Source organism: Manacus vitellinus, unplaced genomic scaffold (assembly GCF_001715985.3).
Source record: "Manacus vitellinus isolate BGI_N305 unplaced genomic scaffold, ASM171598v3 scaffold_38_pilon, whole genome shotgun sequence".
NCBI lineage: Eukaryota > Metazoa > Chordata > Aves > Passeriformes > Pipridae > Manacus > Manacus vitellinus.
Window position 1 is genome coordinate 1545199 of NW_021940526.1, and position 16042 is coordinate 1561240.

Here is a 16042-nt window from a genome sequence, read left to right on the forward strand (position 1 = left end):
GTTTGTAGGAAACAGACTTATTACCTGTAGCAATGGTTGCTGAAGCTTTCCTCACTATTATTAGCAAAAAGAAAGTAAATACACTGATTAGTACTTTTATTTTAGCACGGAGTTTTATACAGGAGACCATTACAATTGGTTGTAGTCCATAAATGCTTTTTTTCTTTCTGTAGAGTCTATATATTATAGTGGTCTTCAATTTTGTATCAGTTCATATATAATTATAACAATAAGTTCTTATTTAATCCTGAAATGTAAATCTATGAATGTATGAAGGTATTTATGTATGTTTAGCATTTAGAAAGAAGTGAGGGTAAATAAATAACTTCCTCCAAAGCTGTGCTAATTCTTGTTATCAAAAGGATAGTTGTGGTAAACCAGCCTGTTTGTTCTGTGCCAGTGCTAAACATTGTTTGCATAGTTTTGGTTCTTTAAATGGGGTGGTGTTTAATTACTGGAGGAAGCTGTAGAGCATTTGCAAAGTCAGTGGTTTAAGTCTCATGCATTAAAACATCTCATTTTTTCCACTCCTGTTCACTTTCCAGTGTTCTTGGGTTACAAAGCCCTTTTCAAGGTGGTAGGAGTGATGCACATCATACTGGAATATAAAATTATAGAGTCATAGAGTGGCTTGGATTGGAAGGGACCCTAAAGTTCATCTAATTCTTAATATATAACATATTTTAGTATGTTTTAGAGATTTTCTCCCTTCATGCATTAACACTGCATGCATTTTCACTCTCTGAATTAATTCAACATGTAGAATATCCCTGTTGTTTTTTTTTTACCTGCTGAACTAGACAAATGGGTTTGTGTCAGGATTAACATGTATTAGGTGGTAGGTAAGAGGAGCAGTAAATACAGTGAGTTTGTTTGGTGACTTATGATAAATACATCATTCTGCATTTTAACTTTTTTGTTTGAGGTACTAGGAAATGCTGACAATGTTTCAATTAGCTTTCTTTAAACATTACATTCTGTAAACGTCTTAAGGGTGAAGATCAAAACCAAATAGAGTTAATAAATTATTTGAGCTTGACTTAAGCATGTTGTGGTTCACTAATAATCATGGTGGCTCTACTTACCTGTGCAAACATTGTTTCACTGTTTTAGGCTTATTTGGCTTTGTTTTGGAAACACTTTGCCATTAAAAAAAGTTAATTTCTCTTTTTTTTTTCCTGCTGGAAATTAGTGGGGAATTATAAAAGTATGGAAGGAGGTCATTATAGGAATAAACAGTTATTCCCTGCAAAAGAAAGAAAAAGGTATAGCATTTTAAAGGGTTGCTCATGTGCTAGTTAGACATGATGGGAGGAGAAATAAGTTGTATTGTTGATTAAAAGGACACCATGGAAAGCAAAACTTATATTAACAATTCCTTACAGTGTCTAGGAAGATTATTAGGTTCACGTTATATCATAGCAAAAAGGTTGATTTGAGCTTGAAACATGGAGTTGGATTATTTTAAGTTTCATTAATACTTTTAGCTAGGGAAGAGGCAGAACTTCTTTCAAGAGCCACGCTCTGTGTTTCAAACCTCTCCTCCAAAAGCTCTTTTTGAGGTTATTTGTGTGAAATCCATCTCTTGAAATCAGTGTCTAACATATGCACGTGATTTGTTTTTAGGATGATTCCCCTCCAGAGTTTATTTTTGCATGGAAGTGTGCTCCTTCCTGATAGAAGATGGTGATCCCAATGTATGATCATGGAGAAGGGGATAAGTTCAGTAGAAGTGTTACCTTCCAAGTCATCTCAGGTTACAGCTGTAAAAGTGGTGGTCAAAGAGCCCGAAGCAAAGCAAACCCAAAGAGGGAAACGAGTGGGATTTGTGCTTGTCCATGCAGGTAAGATGTGGAAGCAGAACAGCTGGAATGAAAACAGTGCATACTTTGATATCAAACTAAATATCAACACAAATTTTATAGTATCTTTGGACTACTGATGTGTTCATGAAGTGACATTAACTTTGTGTGCAACTCTGGGAGTGGAGAGTTTAACTGGAAGTTGCATAGGCCAAAATGTGGCTATTTGGGTGTTCTGGATGGTATTTTTTTTTTCTCCTTGACGAAGAAAATCCCTGAATTTAAATGGTTATAAAACATCAAATTCTGCAGTTGTCTGCTAAGTATGGGAAGCCTACAAAGTGGAAGAGATCTTTCAGTGTGTTTCTTTACCCTACGGAAAGGTCAAACATAGCTGTTTCATTAAATTTCTTGTTTCTTGTCTAACTTGTCCATGAGGACAGTCTACTTAAGGCTTTCTGCAACCTCTTTAGGCTGTTCACTTTTTTTTGCCCTTTTGAAATTTTTCTTTCAAGTCCAATTTTTGATTTTATTTAATTTTTGATCCTATTTAAATGAGTTACTATTTATTATTTCCACATGTGATGCATATTTCCATATCTGATGCAAAAATGATGTGTTAGTGTGTCTTGCTCATAATTTCTTTTCTGATATGTTCTTTCTTAAATACTATTAACATAAAAATACTAGTAATGCTTACATCTGTATGTTTGTTTTTACCATATGTGTGATGACATGAGGTGAAACTGAGCAAGGTAATGCCTAAATTATTTGAAAAACCAACATGCTACTTGCTTTATAAAATTATTAAGGTTAAAAAAATCCCCCAAACCCTCAATTTTATTCTGAGTTGATATTTGATGACCCTAGTATTCTATTTTAAGAGCAGATAGAAGTGTTCAATATATTGTACATTACTGGTAGTGTTAATTTAATAGAGTTTCTCAAAACTAATGTTTCTAGTAGTGAGAAAAGTGAAGCTGAGATAAATACAAGCACATCTTTAAGTTCAAAAACCAGTAAAACAGAAGTAGAATTTCAATATCAGTGTGCAGTCATGGCAGTTGTTTTTTTGATGCTGCATTTAGTCAAATAGTGGGTTTTTCAGGTATGGAATTAGGGGCAGTGGCTACAGAATAGGGCAGAATGATTTGATGCAATGGTATAGACATGAAGACTCAAAATTAGATGAAAAATTTGTATGATCTCTACTTCAAGCAACTCTCCTGGTTCTAAAGCAGGAGCAACAGGCTCTAAAAAATGTAGCATGAACATGAGAAGATGAGCAGAATGATAATTGCGAACTTGCACATCAGTGGTGAAAGGAAAATTGGAGTTTAACATAAAATCAAGGGTTTTAAGTAAAATAAAAAAGTAAATAAAAAAGCTGTGCCGGAAATACTCCAAGAATGAGTGATACTGAAATCTCGTGCAAAGTGTTTACAGGAAGAGGTTGTTTGATGCTGTGATTTATACCTCTGTGTTTCTGGATGTATGCTGTGTTTTACTGGGTGTGCTTGAGTCAGTGTTGGAATGCATAAAGTTGTCAATCATTGGTACAAAAGGGAAATGCCAATGTAATCCAGAATAAGGAAGGCTGTACCTGCCTGTGTGAACTGTAAGGCTGCAGTTTGACAGGTAATTTAACAGTTTTATCTTTTTCCTTAACTGTAGGTGCAGGTTATCATTCCGAATCCAAAGCTAAAGAGTACAAGCATGTGTGCAAAAGAGCCTGTCAGAAGGTATGTCCTACAGCTTCCTGCAGTATTCCTGAGCCTCTAGTAGCCTCTGGAGCTAAATATGGTATCTGTGCTTGGATATCATCCATGTCCACTCTTTTTGGAATTTATTTAAACTCCAGCATCCAGGTTGCTCCATAAATGCAGGAGTTCCTAGAATTACTTTCTTCTTGATAGCTCTTAACATCTTAATAGGAAAGGAGGTAGAAACAGGAAAAACAAAACAAAAAAATATCAAAGCTGGAAAGGGAGAAAGGACAAGATTTCCATTTCCATTGAAGCCAGTATTTTTTAATCTCTTCCAAGAATTTAGGTTTGGAGCTGGCAAAGCCCTGTGTACTACGTGTTGAATGAGTAGCTGGAAGACCTCTCTCCAAAATTTTTAATGTTTTTTGCTTTCTCCAGGGAGCAGGAGCTGGGAGCTTGGCAGACTCTTTAGAAGAGTCTCAGAACTGGCCTCTGATAATTATCACTTTGTATTACAGTTCTGTTGCTCAATCCTAATACCAATCTAATTTTGTAATGGGAAGCCTCACAAATCACCCAGACATAGCACTGGCTTCGTTAAAGTTGTGCATTAGCCCTGGTGAAAGTCATTTTCCAGCTAATTATGTGAGAAAATGCTGTTGAATTTAAGTGTAATTTGAAATTCTGTGTGGCTCCTTAAGCTGAGTAGCCAACATAAATAATTTCTGTGAAGAACAAACAGTTGCAGGTCTTGCAGCTGAAGATGAAGCCATAGTTGTTTCCTGGGGTTCCCTGAGGGAACTTGACTGTCATGTCTTGTCCAAAATGGATCTTAAAATACTATTAGAAGTTCATTGTTGTGTGTGTCTGTAATTTGAAGATAACATTGTCTTATTTGATTTGTTCGTGTGTTTTGGCTTTTAGATGAGCTTGTTAATTTTCTTCAGTTTGACTGTAATTGCAATAAATGGTACTAGGAATTTTTGTTGAACCTTGGAAAATTTTGAAGGAAAATTTGAAACTTGTTGGCTGAAGCATCAAGTGTTTGAGGACTTATATATAATATAAAAAGTTATTTTCGTATAAATTTGACCATGCAGGAATCTACTACTAAATGCAATGTCTCAGTGTCAGGGTAGTACAATCCAACTTTCAGATCTGCCCTCACATGGTTCATACTGACTTATTTCCAGTGCCTCTTGTTTTTATGCCCTCTTATGTTTTAAGCAAATTTGGTGAAGATTTTGTTTTGTACAAGACTGGGAAAATGTAAGGCTCAGTCACAGAAAATTAGAATTCCTTAATCATCAACTGAAAATTCTGTTTTACAGGCAATTGAAAAGCTCCAGGCTGGTGCTCTTGCTACAGATGCAGTGACTGCAGCACTTATAGAATTAGAGGTATGAATTTCTGACTAGTAGTAAATAAGTCCCATGGGTGCATTGCCAGATTTTTCTGTAGGAAGGTGTTAAGTGGGAAATTTACTGAGATTTCCACTTTTATGCTGCACTAATTTTATATTTTGCTTTTCCACTGTGTTTTGGAGTAAATGTATTTAAATAATTTCTAAAAATGCAAACTGAATAAAAGTTGTCTAGTTGGTGCAATTTGATTGTCATCTTAGATAGTCTTTACTCTTTAAAAATAAATGCAGTTATTAAAGAATTATTTAACACTTTGTAGGGAACTTTATTTCTTACTGAGCTACAGATGGACAGTTCTGGCTCTGCTTCTTAGAAAGGGAAGAAAAATCATCCTACTGGTTCTGATTTTAATGACAAAATATGTGCAGAGGAATAGGACAAGTAATGCTTTTATTTCAAAATGACACTTGTTAATTAAGATAGAAAGTCTTGATGAGCAGCTGTATGGGAGGTTTTTGGCAAAGTGTCTTTTTGGAGTGGTGAGATTTTTATGGCATCTGACTTCAGTGAAGGTCCCAGTGAAATAATGTGGAAGCGAGTAAAGCTAAACATTTCTGGGATATAAATAGGGCAGTTTGGTTATTGTCCCAGGTCCACTAATCCCTCAGGACAGTAATGATGGAAACAGGTATTCCTCTTCTGTAAGCAGTAATTGCTTCTTCCCCTCCAACTTTATTAGCAAAGGAGGAAGGCAAGGTAAGTGTTGTGCTGTAAAAATAATTTCCTGGGTTTGGAATTCCTGGTAGTATTCCAAGAGGATTAGCAGTGGATTTGCTTACACGTGTGTTGGGAAAGTGTTCATGAGTGTCCTTGGTAGGGCTGGTGTGAGGCAGGCAGTGAGCACACACTTTAGTATGTGTTAGACATGCTGCCTGGGAGCCAGGGCTGCAGTCACACTGTTCCCTTGGCAAGGTTCTTGGCTTTCAGCACCACTGCTGGTCTGCACTGAGCTCTTCAAACCTGCTTTCATGTGTTATCTCACACATTAGAATATAACCCAGGGAAATCAGGGATATCTTCAGTGGAATTATTTCCAGTGCACTTCCCTAAGCTGACTGAGGCTGCTGTTCCTCCACAAGGCTGTTTTGTGTGTCAGTTCCCTCAGTGGAAAACAAAAATAAAAACTCACTTTGGGTTGTGATTTTTATCGTGTTCCTGAGCTACACAGAAGAAAACATATTTTAAGAAGCTTAACCCAACAGTTCTGTATCTCTTTGCAGCTGTGCCTGGGGTAAATATTTGATCTGTTTTTGTTATCCCCAGGAGACTTTTACTTTAGTAGATTTAAATACTCTGAAGTAACATCTGTGGAAGAAGTTACGGCTTTAAGATGAAATTAAAAACTTTTTATGAAATTACTGCAATCAGAAAGCTTTTTCTCCTTATCTGTCTTGTTGCTATTGTTCTGATGCCTGCCATCATTCCAGTTTCCGGTTTTATAATTGTCTTTGGTAGTACTTTTATATATGCTGTTGCACAAGCCCTATTTTTTTTAACTTTTTGAAGTTAAATGTTATTTTGTTCAGGTTGTATTGCTGTCATTAATGTAATTATTTGCTTTCATTTATTCGTTGATTTATATAACCTCTTAATTGGGGGTTGTTCTGTCTGTTACTGGAATAGAGAATATTGGGTTTGGGATTTGGGCTTCTTTTAGGTTAAAGTATGTGGCTATGGAGTTACATCGAGGAAAAATCAAATTTATACTCAAAACACTGTGATTTGCAGTGGCAGTCTTTTGGATCTGGTATGGGAAACTTCTAAATGAGCAGCTTCCAAAATATGTAAAGGTTTGTATCTACTCACCTCATTCTGAACATCACCTCCAGACATCTCTTGTCGTTTCTGGAGCTGCATCTTCTGGTTTAGTTCTGGTGGTTTTTCTGTTGCTCTGTGGAAAACAAGTCAACAAAGCAAACAGAATAGTTTTTCTCATCAACTACAACATTTTATTGGTAAAAATATATGTTTATGTTGATGAGCTATCACACCCTTTTGTTTGTGCTTTAGCATTTTAAGTTGGTAAATACATAACAAAAAATCTGCATGAAACTGTTTGTTTACTTGTGTCCCTGTAATACAGATGAAGATACAGAACAACAGAAGTTTGCATAACCTGATAACAGATCCCATTGTAAAGCACTGTGTGTAACTTCTGGATATTTTGGTTTCTGTAGAACACATTGCTGTGACTTTATCTGAAATATTTAATCACTTTTACAGTTCTCTCGGGCTTTGAATGCTGTATTCCAGAAATGTGTAGTCTTTGCAAGGCACAAATCTCTTTTTGTGGAAGTCTCACAGAAGATGAATTTCTTTCCTCAGTTCCACTCAATTACACAACCCCCATTACACAGAATCTCAGCTAATCCAAGAGGCATCACTTCAAAGACTTGTTGGGGCTCAAGATTTGCTCTTGATCTTTTATGAGCAAGCTGACAGTTTGCTTGTGGTATGCTGTCTGTGTTTTGTTTTATTTTTCAGGCTCTAAGTGGAGAAGGAACAGCCTTTCTTTGTTGGACTGTGTGAATCTCAAGTGAAGGGGTTTTCTGTGATTGAGATAATATTGGTGATAGTTAACTAGAGAAAAGGTGCATTTCTTTTGCAAAGTAACAAGACTGACCCAGAATACTGTTAAAATGACTGGGCTGTTCTTCATAAGCATCAGCTGCATTTGATAAGTTGATTAAAGGCTGTTCATGTTTTCCAGTTTGTGAACACTGCCATTGCAAAGAAACAATTGAACATTTTACCTCTTTCAGTTTTTGGTAATAAAAAGGGTCTGGACAAGGTACTTCTTGAGACTCATCATTTACACCATGTGCTTCTACAAAGATATTATTGCAGTACCATTGATTTCTGCACTCTTGCTGTCAGCCACCATATGAAGTCTGAGTTTCTCTTGAAACACAGAGGGATTATTTGGGCAGCTTTTTGGGGGGGATAGTTGAGGTCTCCCTCCACACACCCTGCTTGAAACTTGCTGTTTTCAGCAAAACCACGTGCTGATTTGCCTGTATGTGTGGTTGTGAGAAAAATGTCCAAATCCAAGCTTTTCTTTGACTATTGAGCACTTCACGAAGTACTGATCAGGTACTGGAGACAGGAACTGACGAAGATTTCAAATTGTTTCCTAAATTTAGTCTAATCTTTGATTAATATATGTGTAGATCACTTGTTTTTTTACCTGACTTCACTAGAATGTTCTTTATGAACATCATTTAAATTGGAAATTAATATGATCTGTGGGGAAAACGGGTGTCACATTTTGGGTTTCTGTCTCCTTGCTGCTGAAATTGCTCATTTTATTTTGCCTTTTTTTTTGTTATTGTGGATCAGTGCAAATGTTATTCTGTACCTGTTATATTCAAGCAGAGGGTTTGTGTGACTGTAAGCAAGATTTTGCAACAAAAGAACTTGTTTGATGCTTTATTTATTATTTTTCTAGTGATTAAGATTTCTGAGTATACAATCTTAGTCCCAAGGACTTCTGTTTCAAGAAGCAGCCCTGTTGCATTAAGGCAGCCACCAAAGATGAACTTTTAATGGGTAATCAACTGGAAGTTGTTAATACTGGTTAAAAGCAATACTGTGATGATTTGCAGCAGAGTGACTGACAGTAATCTGTGACAAAAGTGTCCTTTAAAAGCATTTTAGCTGGTGTAATTGAAAGGGACGTGACTCATCCATGTAGAATATTGATTGTTGGCACTAAACTCCCACAGCAAAATAAATTTTCAAGTTCTACTGTACAAAAATAAATACCTGTAGACTTTGAATTTGCTTTTAAAGTCGCAAATAAGCCATGGACAAAACTGTATCAAAGATGGACGGAATGTTCTTTAAAATCCATTGAAAGCAGAGCATTTTAACTGTTTGCTGTGATATAAGCGTTAGAGTTGATTAACTTCTTTGAGCATTCCAGCTTTGACTGGAGCTAGAAACATCAGGATCCCTGTGTTTGCTGCCAGAACATTTATAAATGGGTCTCAAAGTAAAAAGGATTCTAAAAATAAAAACAATACCCTCAGGAGCTTGAATTTTTGCAAGATGGGTAACTTGGGAAAATGAAACTCCTGTTTCACATCCTAAAGCTTCCTGTTACCTCCTTTGCTACAGCTTTACATGGTAAGTTAGAGATACTTCAGTGGTGGAATAATTGCCAGGTAGTTTAGTATTTTTCAAAATATTAAAGGCTTATATTTTGTTAAAATGCTTTGAATAGTTATTTGTTTGCCTCTTCTTTCTTCCTCTTTTTCTGTGGTAGCAGGGCTTGCTGTTAACATGCAAAGCTGATGCTTGGTTTGCTTACTCTTCTTTTTCAGCCTCCTTGGAAATACAAAGGCTGATCCCTGCTTGTGGTTTGAAATAAAAAAGTATATTCCTGAAGATACCTTTTGTATTAAACCTTTTTCTCCTCTTCCATCCTCCCTCTTCTTGGACACATGCTTTACTTAGTTCTTCCCGATTTTATGGTAGTCAGTTCTTGCACTGCTGCATTTTTCTGTCTGAGGGTATGAAGAGAATTCTTCAGGTAGCTCAGTTTGTTTCTTCCCTCTTTGAAAGCCTTCATGCTTCTCTTTTAATGTTTCTGCATTCCTTAAAGGTTTTGAATTTTCATTTCAAAATACACCTTAATTTTCATAAGTTCATAAGTTGTATTCCTCCATTTGTATATCAGAGTCTTGAAATCTTTTGGTCAGACTTTGCAGAGATTCATATTTTCAAAAAGAGATTTGTATTTTTGTGGTGTATTTCATGTCCTTGCCTATTCATAGAAGTAGGTGTGAATTTGTTTCCATTTTTTATAAAGGTTTTTTCCTACCTCGTTTCAAAGGCTTTTATCTCATCTCAGAGACACTCAGGTAGATATCAGAAATTCCCTGGGTTCACACCCAGCTCCTGCACTTTTAAAACTGTTTTCAGATTGCCTTTCAGATGTGTGAAGTTAGACCACCTTCCTCTGGGCAATTCTGAGACTGTCTTGAGTGCAGTCTGATTGTAAAGCTAAGTGAAACTCACAGAAATTTTGAACAGGTGCTTGGAATTTGGTCTTTGTTTCTTTTCACTGGAGAAGTTACTCATGTTGTGACTGTACTGGTAAGATTCCTTCTGAGTCCTAATGTGAGAGTTATGCCACCAAAGAGACATCTCAGTTTGATGTAGAATTGTTATTTATTAAAAATTCTGTAGTATTCTGGTAAATATTCTGTAGGGAGAAACAGATGGCATTCCTTTTGTCTTGAGATCCTCTGAGTAAAGTATCTCTTGGTTTTGTGCCAGTGAAGGTGCTGTGCCAAGGTGTCGAAGCACATCTAGATCTTGAGACATAAAGTGAACTAGTACCATTCCATATCCTGTATTTTTTCCCTCCTCTCTTTTGATTATTACCTTTATCAGCTGGTAGAGAGCTTTGTGTCTTGACTGCAGAAGATTCTGGACCTTTATTTAAACTTCTTCTCTCATGGGTCCTTCTTATTCCCCTTATTTGTCCATGACATCTGCTCTAAAATAACAGCTGTCTCTGCTTTGTGGCGAATCTGTGGAGCACAAAGTTCTTCCCCTTGCTGATGTTCTTGAGTGTAACACCCTGAGTGAATGTCTTTGGAACAGAACATTAGGGATTTGTCTCCAGGCTCACAGGTCTTTGCACTCTGATTACCCCGGGGCCAGGAACTTGGACAAGCATTGTTCATCCTGAGCATTCCTGGTTTTGCTGTATCCTCCAAGTACCATTCACCATTCACTTTCAATTCCTTCCATCACTTCTCTGCTCCTTTTTTCCTAAACTTCACCAACTTAATTTTCTTCGTACTTGTGGAGCCTGGGGAGCAATGAAGTCAGTTAAGCCAGTGGCTACTCGGAGTTTTCTGCCTTTTCTAGGCCATCTTTTTTTTTTTTTTTTAAACATATTCTCCCCCTCCCTTCCCCTTTTAGGGAAAGTTATTTGTGCCACGCTTAACTGCAAATGTTTCATTATCCTAAAATCTTTTCAAATTTATTCATTTGCTGTGAGGCTTTGCTGTCAAAATGAACAACAGAATGAATATACGCAGTGAATTGGAAGAACTGTTGTGGATTAAAATAGGATGGGATAAAGTGGAATAAAATCTTATGCTGCTTCAGAAGGAAAAAGCAGAAAATAAAGGAGTTTCATGATTATGTATTATCTATTATGTGCTCGTGATTCTTCAGGAAGGTAGCATTTTAGTGACTCAAACGCTAAGAAATCTTAAAATGTCTCTGTAAATTAGAATCAGCTTCTTGCAAAACAGATTTTAAATTTACTCACTACTTGTTCATTTGAAAGTTAAAAGCTAGCTGACATCAGATTTATTTTTCATTTCTGTGTGCTCCTCTCTCTTTTGTTCCTTTGAATTTGTTGCAAATCAGTATGTACAAAACCAAACCAGTTCCCTTAACACTTAAGACAGAACTTTGAGCTGTTTCCAGTAATTTGTTTCCTGATTCAGCCTTTATTACGTGTACTGTAGAAGTATGACCATCTCATTTCACTGACATGTTCACTTGTGGTCTAGACAACTCTTTGTCGCATCAGGTTTTTACACTGGTTGTAATTTAAACAAGTGAAAACTGAAAGCCTGCAGCATCTCTCTGAAACTGTACTGTTTGGTTGTTTTCTTTGTCCTGTATTCCTTTTGTGCTTGCATCTAGAAAGAGGGGATTATGTTGAGCTGGGGGATTATACTGAACTGGCAGTGAGACTTTTGAAGTGTGCTACTTGGAAATTTTGTGGTTTTAAAGTCATGGGGATGCTCTGATGAAATGGGTGGGTGAAAATGGGGTGTAATTCTAGCATGCAGAACTTTTATTGTTTGAGAACCTTGGGTTTGTTAAAAGCCACAGAAGGTGCTAATAAAAGAGGAGTTAGGTTTATGATGCTGCTAAATGTTGTTCCGTACTTGCCATGAAATAAATCTTGGTTTTTAGTCGAGAAACTTCCAGACCACAGTAGTGACTGTCCTTATGCTGATGGTCAAATAGAAATTTTAGAGTGGTTTATTAGTGATGCCATTTCTTCACTTCTGCTTGCAGAGCTGCAGTCATAGGTTAGGATGTTCAGAAAAAGTACAGTTCTGTTTTACAGCAGTGTCATACTTGGGAGGCTGAAAGGTACACTGTGGTCTGTGCAGTGATTATTAGATTAATTCATTAATTAATTAAATATTGAATGATTGTAAGGCTTTTGCTTGAATAGAAATGATCATAAATTGTTGGGTGACTGGTTTTTATATTAGTGTTATTATACCCTGTAGCGGGTGAGAGATATCCATTGCAGTAATTTCAGATGCTCTGTTCAAAGTGCCCTTGTTTTCGTTGTGGAAGATCAAACTGCTAAAATAAGAAAATGCCCTGCACCATGACCAGTGTTTTCAGATCAATTATACAGAGGTTTTGATCAATCTAGTCTGTTATGGCTGTGGCCTTACAATGTTTCGTTCTTATTTTTAGGATTCTCCTTTCACAAATGCAGGATTGGGATCTAACCTAAACCTTCTGGGTGAGATAGAATGTGATGCCAGTATAATGGATGGAAAGTCATTAAATTTTGGAGCAGTTGGAGCACTGAGTGGTATGTTAACTATGTATTATAAAGCTAAATACTGATTTAGGTGCAAAGATGGGTTTTGTTCTTTTTTGTTACTGTTTTGAAGGAGGGGACACATGGTAAATTTTACCCTGTTTAAATAAATTCTAGCCTTTTAGAAAATGGAGAGGCATTCCTGGCCCCTAAAATGCTGATTCGTGTTAATTTGCTTTATGTAACATGTTGGCTTATTAGTTCACTGAGAATCCTTTGGTGCAGAACAGTTATATGATACCACACAATATTCACAATGGGGCTGAGTTTGCTGAGATGAATTTGTAGAACGATAACTTCATAATAAAATTCAATTGTTAAAAAATATTACAGGCATTTGTATTTGTTTTTGTTCTCAGCCTTCTCAAAGAAGTTACTGGTATATAATTCAATCATTTATTTGCATATGGGACTTATTTAATCTGAGAACTAGTGTGTTTCTCTTTTTTTGTCTAGTTTTAGCTTTCAGTACAAAACAAATATAGATATACAGTCCCAAATAGGGATTGTTGAGGTTTTGCTGAAGTACATGAACAATCTTAGCTGTTACTTTTGAATAGCTTTTCTGACAAATTTTCAAGCTTTGTTCTTTATCCTAGAATAGTTCTAAACTGTGGTAATAACTTCCTCATGTAGATATAAATCTAAAATAAATAGTAAAATTAAGTGTTTCAAGGCCTGTTTGTTAAAAAATGTATCCTTCCAACCATGGGGAAGGAGGAAATGAGGGAGTGAGAGAAAGCTAAGCCTGAATCCTATAATCCCTGTTCTGGCCTGATAGGTCCAAATGCAAACTCTTTCCGTCTTGAAAAATTAATGCCCATAAAACATCTTTAGCCTTTAGAATACAATAGATTTAACTTGAGATTTCTGTGGTGGGAGATCCCTCCTACTATTTCAGTGTGGTTCTTTCTTTTTTTAAAATAAATGTGGGGGAGGTGTTGACTGGAAGGCTTTGTCACTACTGACAGGATGTGAGGGAAAAACTGAGAAGGTAGTTACTACATTGAAACATAACATAAGGTGTCTCTTAATGGCTTGACAAACCCTTGGAAATTAAAAGAATCTGACTCCCATTGCCAAAATGAACACTGCAGTGCTCTGTGGAAAAATATTTTAATGTTTTGTTCCCATTTTTTGCTAACTTTTCAGGAATCAAGAATCCAGTTTCGGTTGCAAATAGATTGTTATGTGAAGGGCAGAAGGGAAAACTCTCTGCTGGCAGAATTCCACCTTGGTAATTGCTTTGTTCTGCTTGACTTTTCTTTGGTCTTTGGTCTCCATGCATGCCACATTTGAAGGTTTTATCTTACCCCAGGAAGGCTGGTGCTGCTTTACATACCAGCCTTTAAAAAGGAGATAAGCTTTGTGCTCTGATCTTGAAATATCTTGTGCGCTCGATGAAGTTGTGGGTAGAAGGATGTATTAGGAATAGATAGCAGCATCAACTTTGTGATAGTTTCTGTCTGTGTGATTATTTCTAGTTGTAATACTCAATCCTTACATTTGCTACTGTAGCATTTTGAAAAATCCCAAAACACATCAAGGTTAAAGGGCAATTTTACTGCCTTTGCCTCTGTGTACCTTTAAAAAAAGCAACAAGGTTTTTAACAAGTATGAAAAATAGTCCTACTTTGCTGCCTTTGTGGCTTTATTTTGTGGCTGTAGTGTGGAAATGTGCAGTGTTTAGTAACTTTCTCTTATTTTAAAGATAGATTTAGTAGTATTTACAACAAAAATGGAAACAAGCACTCTTACTGAAATGGGTGTGATACTTAGATGGAAGAGGTAACTATTAAATGCATAGTAACTTTAAATATTATTGCATCATTTTGGAAAGAATCCAAGAAATGTCAGAACTGATTATTCTTAAAACCATCTTATTCTCATTAGCAGTTTAAATTGACAGGTAGAGAACTTGAATAATTCATTCATATTAATTGACTGCTATTGTCTGTCACCTGTGGCAGAACTTGCTGCCTTTTTTCTAACTAATGGTCAGTATTTGCAGAAGTATTAAACCAGAATTTTGGTATTTTAAAATATATATATTTAGATTCAAAAATTTTGCTTTCCTTACTGTGTTATTCTGTAAAATTAGCAAAGTAGTTCATAACTGGGTGGTATAGTATTCCAGTTTAAACAGTGAGGAAGAGCAGGATTTCAGTGTTCTGTTGTGCTGCAAAGGAAGTTCACAGATCAAAACCAGCCAGCTTGAAACCAAACCTTTAACAGACAGATTTTGCATTTAAAACTCTTTTCTTTAATGGAGAAAGCAGAGAGTAACTACAGAGAGGTTTACTAAGAAATAGGAACTTTAATTTCAATTGCTATTAGCTCATTTCTTTGTCTGTCAGAAGAAACTGAGGCTTACCTGAATTAGATTAGAGTGTCAAATAGGGTGGTTTTTTTGGTGTTCCAGAACTAGTACTGAAGTCACTACAGGAGCAAGCACTTGGGATTGTTTAGTCTGTGACATCGCAGCATTCTAGAATTATTGTAAGGAAGAGCACTTGGGCATTTTAGCATGTTCACTGTGACTATGACCTCATTTATGCTGCTATAGTTTTAAAAATAACTGAATGGAAAAAAACCTACACCCTCTTGCCCTCAAAGAACAAAACTAAATCTTTCAAAGACTGTGCAAGGTCTTGGCTATCAAATACTCTCAAAGACAGAGGAACTCAAAATCTCGAAGTCAGAGATGAGCTGAGACAACACATGCAGTTTATTGGTGCACCTGGGTTACCTAAGAAATATTTTCATTTCCTTTTTCCCACCCTGGATTTTGAATGCATATTTTGGTAGAGCAAATTTGTTACCCTGGAAACGATCAGTACAAGTGGGATGTGATGGGTTGTGCTTTGGGCTTGCTTTGTACACACAGGGTGTCCCAAGTTCAGGTGACAGAGCTCGTGGTCACTGATGGTGGTGGCTGTGGATGATTTCATGCCTCACCTTTCTGACCAGGATTGGTGTCACACGTTACTTTTGGGACTGAGGTGCATTCCTGCACAAGCTGGGAACACATATAGCTAAATGACAAGAGAGCAGCCATGTTTTGGCATTCCTAGCAAGTGTCAGGATTTTAGTAACTCTTTTTTGTCTGTGAAGGTGTGCAATTTTCATCTTCGTTGTCATTGGCAAATTGGTTCAAAACCAATTCAAAGTGGTGTATTTCTAATTTTCAGTAGAAGAAATTCTAATGAGTGTGAATTGATTTATTCAGAGATGGCAAGGAGTGATTAAGTGTCTGAACTGATGTATCCAGTTTACTGTAAATTGCTGTGTAGAGTGTGTCCTTCTGGATCAGTCTCTAGTTGTATTGTTTGAAACACAGAATTCCACTCCCCAAATTAGAATTTTAGAAGTTTAGAGTATCCCTGAATGCATGAGTGCATTTTTTGAAACCTCTAAGGTCCTTACATCTTTCTGCCTTATTTTATTCTGCTCAACATTGGCAGGATTTTCTCTCATGCAGGAACAGAAAATACTCATAAATCTTAC

At 36.5% G+C, this 16042-nt stretch overlaps 1 protein-coding gene across 2 annotated transcripts in view; it reads left to right on the top strand.

Annotated features, from left to right (window-relative positions):
- The first annotated feature begins 1511 nt into the window (after positions 1-1511).
- The window catches only part of TASP1 (taspase 1), a 75469-nt gene continuing 60938 nt past the window's right edge, over positions 1512-16042 (top strand). The window contains exons 1-5 of one of the 2 annotated variants that reach the window (XM_018077604.3): positions 1512-1844; positions 3477-3544; positions 4840-4908; positions 12406-12526; positions 13688-13772. In XM_018077604.3, coding sequence (XP_017933093.1) covers positions 1700-1844; positions 3477-3544; positions 4840-4908; positions 12406-12526; positions 13688-13772 — 488 coding nt within the window. In that variant the 5' untranslated portion in view covers positions 1512-1699. The remainder of the gene's footprint in view (positions 1845-3476; positions 3545-4839; positions 4909-12405; positions 12527-13687; positions 13773-16042) is intronic. The other variant, XM_008932987.4, reaches the window with a different exon arrangement.